A 6443-nucleotide genomic window follows, 5' to 3' on the forward strand; every position below is an offset into this window, starting at 1 on the left:
ATGGCCCCAGACTCCTTTCTTGGTGTGGGAAGAGTTAGTGCATACCAGTGCTTAAAAAGGCTGAGTTACTTGCCCAAAGAGCACCTATGCTTACGGATTGCCTTTTCCTGCACCAACTCTTGGGAATAGGAGGGTGTAGGGTGACCAAAGGCCAGCTGGTCTGGCTGGGACTTGGGCTGGGGAGAAAGGAAACAGGTTGCATTGATTAAAAAGTCACATGGCTACCTGTAGCAGGAAAATGTGCTAAAAAAAGCAGCTGTTTGGGTACATTTTAACATTGAGCTGACCAGGGTTCTTTCGGAAAGCAAAAGCAGCAGATCCTGGATGGTATAACAAATGACCACTTGTCATCACTTCTAAAAATAATATACAATGAAAAAAACAATCTCTGGTGAGAAAATCTTACAAGTTTCTCCCTGTTGGCTACCATAACTCAAAGTGCTAAGTCAAGCTATCACTCAACCTTTTAGTCTATTCTATAGAAGATATGCTTTCTTTACCTGCACTTACCTCCAATTATGCACCCTGGAAACTAGTTTTCAAACCTTAGAAAATTCCAGTTTATGTGCACTTTTCTGTTTCAAGAACTATGTTTCCAATTAATGTTTTAACTCAATAAGCATTTTGTGAGAATCTATGATTCCTTAGGCACCTTTCTAAGTGCTGAGAATACAGGGATGAAGTAGAGCCTAAAGCCGTTGGAGTGCATGTCCTGGTGGGAGAGGCAGACAAAAGGCAGGCAGTCAAGTAGCAGAGTGGGAGGGTTTAGAGCTATGCTTGGGAGACAGATTCTGCTGCTTCCTGGTTGAGTGACTTCAAGCAAATTACTTGCTTCTCTACACGTCAGTTTTCTCTTTCTATAAAATAACAAGAGTAGTTAATAGTATTTACCTTTTAGAGCTACAGTGAGACTGCTTTCCAGATCAGAGTGATAAACTCAGCCACATTAAAGGGCCTGGAAGCTAAGATGTAGATGTTTTAGAAGGTAGAAAATGAGGTTGGCAAATTAGTACCTGTCTCGCTTGGCTGTGTGTATTGTATGGCTTAATTTACATAAAGTGGATAGAATTGTGACTAGTAAGTAGTAAATGCTCAATAAATGTTAGCTATGAGTGGATGTGGTAATCCCAGCACTCTAGAAGGCCAAGCAGGAGGATCACAGCCTGGGCAACTTAGCAAGACCCTATCTCAAAATAAAAAATTTAAAAAGAGATGGCATGTGAAGGAGTCCAACTGTCACCATCCTAGGCTGACCAGAGACCACTTTAGCCCCATTCCATCCCGCCATGCTTTTATGCCTACAAAAGATGTACAATCATGGGTTAATAAGGCCCAGTAAGCACAGCTACACCCATCACTCCCATCCGTCTACAGCCCTGCTCCTGACAGGCAACCACCACTGCCTGTACTTTCTCAAGCTTTGTTCCTGGCAGGTACCCACAACTCCTTTTCACTGAACTCTCCCCCTTGAAAGTTCCATTTTGTCCTTTTCCTTTCACAGCCCCCTTTCATGCTTATAACCCTATAAAAGACATGATAGCCTGTATGAGAGTTACTGGTCTGCTCTAAGTGCCAGGGCAGTCCTTCTCGGGTTTGTTCTTAAATAAACCTGTCCCTTTGAGCTTGTACCTTTGTTTCTTCCTCCTTTTTCCTAACACGATGTAGCTCAATGCCCAGTACCACACACACACAAAAATTAGCCATGATGCCATTTAAGTACTGAGTTGGTTTAGTTTGGTTTGGTTTGACCTGATGTTATGCAGTGCTATGTAAAGTGTGCCAATGTACTAAGAAATGGCCCAGCCTGGACTCTATAGTGAATCCTGTCTCAAAACAACAACAACAACAACAACCATTGCAATAATCAGATACAAAGGAAGGTTCCAGGCCAATTTTTAAGAGACACAGCTGTAGAATTCTTGTGCTTAAAATTGTAAATTTCTTCTTTCATATTCTTGTACAGAATTTTTCTCAGTCATATTTGCTAGAGGTGGAGAGTTTGCTCCTTCACATGAAAGACATTATGAAGATTTGGGAATAAAATATAGCAAGACTGAAACTGTAATCCCTTAAACAAAACCCTAAAAGACAGAAGAACTGTCCTTCCACACCATTCATCCTACCCCTCACTTGTTCCCCTTCCCCACTGCTTTTCACTACCACACCCATAAGTGGCTATTATATCAGCATTTCCAATAATGTAAAGAGGGAAAACACAGACCTGGGCTTTCATGGAAAGTATTGTAACTCTCAGAATCTTTGCCTTAAAAACCTATGGTTTTTAGATCTTTAACTTTTCCTTCAGCATTTCAAAACTCAACTTAGTGAGAAGCATGTTCTGAGGAATAATACTTCCTGGCACAATATCATCTTTGTCAAGTGACTCAGTGTGTTTTTTTTGTTTTGTTTTTTTCAATATCAAGTGGCCCCAACTTACAGAGAAAAAGTGGGCCTTGGTATCAGTTTGATGACAGGGTTTTTCCCTGTTTGAAAGGGGCTTTAAATGCAACAGGTTTGGAAGGTGTCTGCAAGCCAAGTGAGTTCCATTTCTCTGTCAAGATGCTTCTGGTCACAGTCCTCACCTCTGCCTTGATCTTCTGCTCCGTTGCAGGCCAGAGGTGCTCCACTTCCTCAGGAATCAGGTACATCAACTACCTCATCAGCAATCTGCAGGTAGGCTATGGGGCTGCCAGGAGTGAGGGCAGGAAAGACAGCAGCTGACCGTGGCAGTGAACTCTATCTGTACGCTACTCATGCGTGCTTTATCCCTCTCCCTACTCTAGAAAGATCCGCTGTCCACATGCAGCTGCAGTGCCAACGTGAGTGACTGCTTTATTTAAGAACTTTCCAAACTAATTTTGCTTTTTATATAGTGAATATTTACTCTGAAATTTCTCTTTTTGCAGGTGACCAGTTGCTTGTGCTTGCCTATCCCTTCTGTAAGTATAGTAAAAGATGATAACCGTGATCTTATTTTTTGTTAAGCTTTTTAACTAAAAATGAGTAGCAGTGATATTTTAAGTGAGAAATTGTTACTTATTTGTAATTGTTATAGATCTTGAAATTCTATGCTATCTACATCTCTCTGTATTAAGATAGTTTTATGGCATTTGAGAAGTTTGAATGCTTTTCAACATTTCAAAAAATTGTGACGTCCTTTTAGATAAATGGTCACGTGCACAGTGATGCTGTGGCATCATTTGAACTATACCCTGAGGGAATACAGTGTGTGCGTCATGAAAGGGATTACAAAAGGGAAACTCCCCACTCTTGCAGAGGGAGGAAAAAGGAATGTTTTTGTCCCCCCGCCCCACCACATACACTCCTGGTTACCAGGGCTGGGGCACCTGAATTGAATTTCCCACCCTAGTTAAGGTCAATACTATACCTTTGTGGTCCATCAGTTAGAGAGGTGAGGAGAGGTGAGGAGGAGCCCTACCCCCTTGGTCCACAGTGCAGTAGTTTAACTGCTGATAAGCTCTCCACGCCCAAGGGCACATCCCATTGATGGCTGTAAAGGACTTCCTCTTTCCACTCTTCCAAACTTACTCCTGTTAAGACTTGGGGAGAGGGCACTGGGGAAAGCAGATGTGACCTGCCTATTTGCCTCAGCCTACAGGCCCCATGTTTCCTAGATGGAACATGCTGGAAATCTCCTGGGAATGTCAGTGTGGAAAAGTGACAAAGTCTTAAAATACTGAAGATCATTTCCTCGACTGGCAAGGGACCTTGAAAAAAATAGTGCAACTTTGGGTTACATTGGTCAAATTAAAATAGGGTCTAGGATCATTATCTTTGTGCGTCCTTCTTGGAGCTGTAGTGAGAGTGTTTCTTTTCATAAATTCTTGTTCTTTACCAGGACAACTGCACTATGCCATGTTTCCAGGAGGGGCTGTCACAGATGACCAACATCACACAGAAAACAAAATTCTCGTTGACTTTCAATCAGGTGAAAAGAACAGTTGAAGTCCTAAAGAACAACAAGTGTCCAGTGAGTTTGGGTTTATATATGAAATGTTCTACTAGGTGATTTTTATGTGAATGCTAGATGTCAACTCTGATTAATAGGGAATGATGATAAAGTTGGAATTGGTATTTCAAAGTTGATAAAGGGACACCTAAGAAATGTAATCAGAAACAATAGACTCAAAGTAACATCTATCCCAGATAGTCCATTGTTCCCCCTAGTTAAAAAAATAATGCTAGCACCAGTGTAGCCATTTTCTTCTCTCTGCTTCCTGAATAATGAAAGAATCCATCATGATTATAACTAGAAGCTACAATCTGGAGAATCAGAACTGTAGCCCACATGATATTAAGTTATCCTAAAGATTCAGTCTGCTAACCAAATGGATGTGGTGGCTGCTATGTTAAAGATTGTTTTCCCCTAATTGGCTGACTAGATTATTAAAGTAAAATGCATGCAGGCCAAGGTGGATGTTTGCCACTTGCCTAAATCCCCATCTTCTTGAGCATACCTCCTCGAGGTGGGGTTGGGGCTGATGACCTCCTCGATTACCTTTGCATTAGCATCTGCAGAACTACACTGCAGCCCTGTGCTGATTATTTAATTGTATTCTTCCTACCATCAACAGCATCTAGACTAAGTGCTTAATATATCCTGTTTTACTGAGTTGTTGCCTTAGGGACAGTTATTAAGAGTCCTCACCTTCACATAAGAGAGAAGAAAGCTAAAGCTCAGGGAGGTTAATTTGCCTGAGGGTACATATTTAATAAATGGCATGATTGAGATTTGAATTTGGATTTATGTGACCCTAAACTTCCACTCTCAACCATTGTGATATAAAATGACCTTAAAAGGACAACCAAAAAGGATAATGATACATTAGAGGCCTCAAACTGTCCCAAGTAAAGGTTTCTTCTACTGGGGAGATTCAGGGCTACTTGACAGGTGCATGTGAACAGACTCCTAAAGTCCTAGCCCCAAGCCAACCACCTAAATCCTACATTGTTTTTGCAAAATGCTACCTAGCTCGCCCCCACCCACCCTCACCTATTTGCTCCCTCCTGCCTATCCCTGCCCTCCCAGGCTCAAAGCAGGGTTCTTGCTGGGACTGCTTCATTCCATATTGCTTTAGTCACTCTGTCCTTGTCAACTTTTATCTCCACAGTCTTTTTCTTGTGAACAGCCTTGCAACCAAACCACAGCAGGCAACACGGTGACATTTCTGAGGAATCTCCTGGAACTTTTCCAGAGAGAAACGATGAAAGGGATGAGAGCTCGAGCATGAACAGGACATATTATTTATTCTATTTATGGAGTTTTAAAAAGCCTTCCCTTTAAGTTGTTGCAATTAAAAAAATCAAGTAAGCTACCGTAAATCAAAATCGCTTGTGATCATTTGTTTAAGATTTTATATCTTTATTTTGGAATAAATATATACGGGGAGAAAAGAATGCAAGCTGGTCTCTGAGTGCTTATTCATGGCATACTCATTCCTTGATGCTCAGAACAAAGAAAGCTACAAAATTGTCAAGGGTAGAATGGGTCAGAGACCCCATAATAAAATGACTCATGGTCCTGAGCAATGACTCAGAGGCTTTTAAGCTGTGGTTGGAACTACTGGGGTGCAGTTATAAAGTGCTTATCAGGGGACAGTCTGAAGGTCATCAGTAGGGGAGGCTGAGGGCATACCTGAGGGGGACATGAGGGTCTAGGGGCTTCATTCCTGAGAAACCAACCATGCACCTGAAATAGGAGAAGACAACCATTTAGTAAACCCAGAAGCTCAGAGACTACTCAAGAGTATGGGCATGGTCATGTACAAGATAGCAAAGAGCTTGAAGCTGAACTGACAAAGTGTCTGGGGACAGACCTTTGAGGGCAGAGCAAGAAGCAGAGAAACCCTGGGATCAATATGGTCTATTTACCTGAAAGGCCATCAGTGAGCACATACCACACACCAGCACAAGGCCTGGCTGGGGAACAGGGTCTAATGGGGTAAGTTCTAAGGGATTCTTGAACCAGGTCTGTGGCTGGAATTGCATGGGTATACCAATCGATCTCATCTTAATACTCCACCTGCCCCAAGCCTGGTCCCCACCCTGGCCTCTGTTCCACTATGCTCACTGTCTTCCAACAGTCCACCTCTGGTCCATCCTGTTTGTTGTTTATTATCTGATTCTCCCTGCTCACCTGCCGGCTCCCTGAGGGCAGAGAACTATTTTGTTCACTTCTAGGACCTAGGTGCCTGTGCTGAGCTGGCACAGGGCAGGTGCCGAGTGAATGTGGTCTGAAGAGATGAAAAATTTTGGGATGTAAGAACACAGTGGTAACTTGTGCCTGCATTGGGATTGTGCACGCCTGGGAAAGAGACAGGACCTGGGGCACACTGTGGTGGCTTTCCAGCACCTGTGGGCAGGTCTAGGCTGGGGCCCACATCACCTGGCCACCTGGGAGGGGCCCACTGCCAGCCCTCCTG

General features: G+C 42.9%; 1 protein-coding gene across 1 annotated transcript; it reads left to right on the top strand.

Annotated features, from left to right (window-relative positions):
* Nucleotides 1-2402: 2402 nt before the first annotated feature.
* Nucleotides 2403-5402, top strand: Il9 (interleukin 9). Its single transcript, XM_004836764.2, has 5 exons — nucleotides 2403-2673; nucleotides 2784-2819; nucleotides 2907-2939; nucleotides 3860-3991; nucleotides 5133-5402. Exons 1-5 carry the CDS (start codon nucleotides 2560-2562, stop codon nucleotides 5250-5252), a joined length of 435 nt encoding a protein of 144 aa, XP_004836821.2. The 5' UTR covers nucleotides 2403-2559; the 3' UTR covers nucleotides 5253-5402.
* The last annotated feature ends 1041 nt before the right edge of the window (nucleotides 5403-6443 follow it).

Source organism: Heterocephalus glaber, unplaced genomic scaffold, assembly GCF_053883595.1.
Source record: "Heterocephalus glaber isolate CG9 unplaced genomic scaffold, H.glaber_assembly_v1.0 deba00001606, whole genome shotgun sequence".
In the NCBI taxonomy this organism is placed as follows: domain Eukaryota; kingdom Metazoa; phylum Chordata; class Mammalia; order Rodentia; family Bathyergidae; genus Heterocephalus; species Heterocephalus glaber.

Excerpts from the sequence above, each read along its gene's own strand:
- Il9 (XM_004836764.2), top strand. The coding sequence starts at position 2,560 with ATGCTTCTGGTCACAGTCCTCACCTCTGCCTTGATCTTCTGCTCCGTT. Across the intron at positions 2,820-2,906 it reads CATGCAGCTGCAGTGCCAAC|GTGACCAGTTGCTTGTGCTT; the intron begins GTGAGTGACTGC and ends CTCTTTTTGCAG. Across the intron at positions 3,992-5,132 it reads TAAAGAACAACAAGTGTCCA|TCTTTTTCTTGTGAACAGCC; the intron begins GTGAGTTTGGGT and ends TTATCTCCACAG.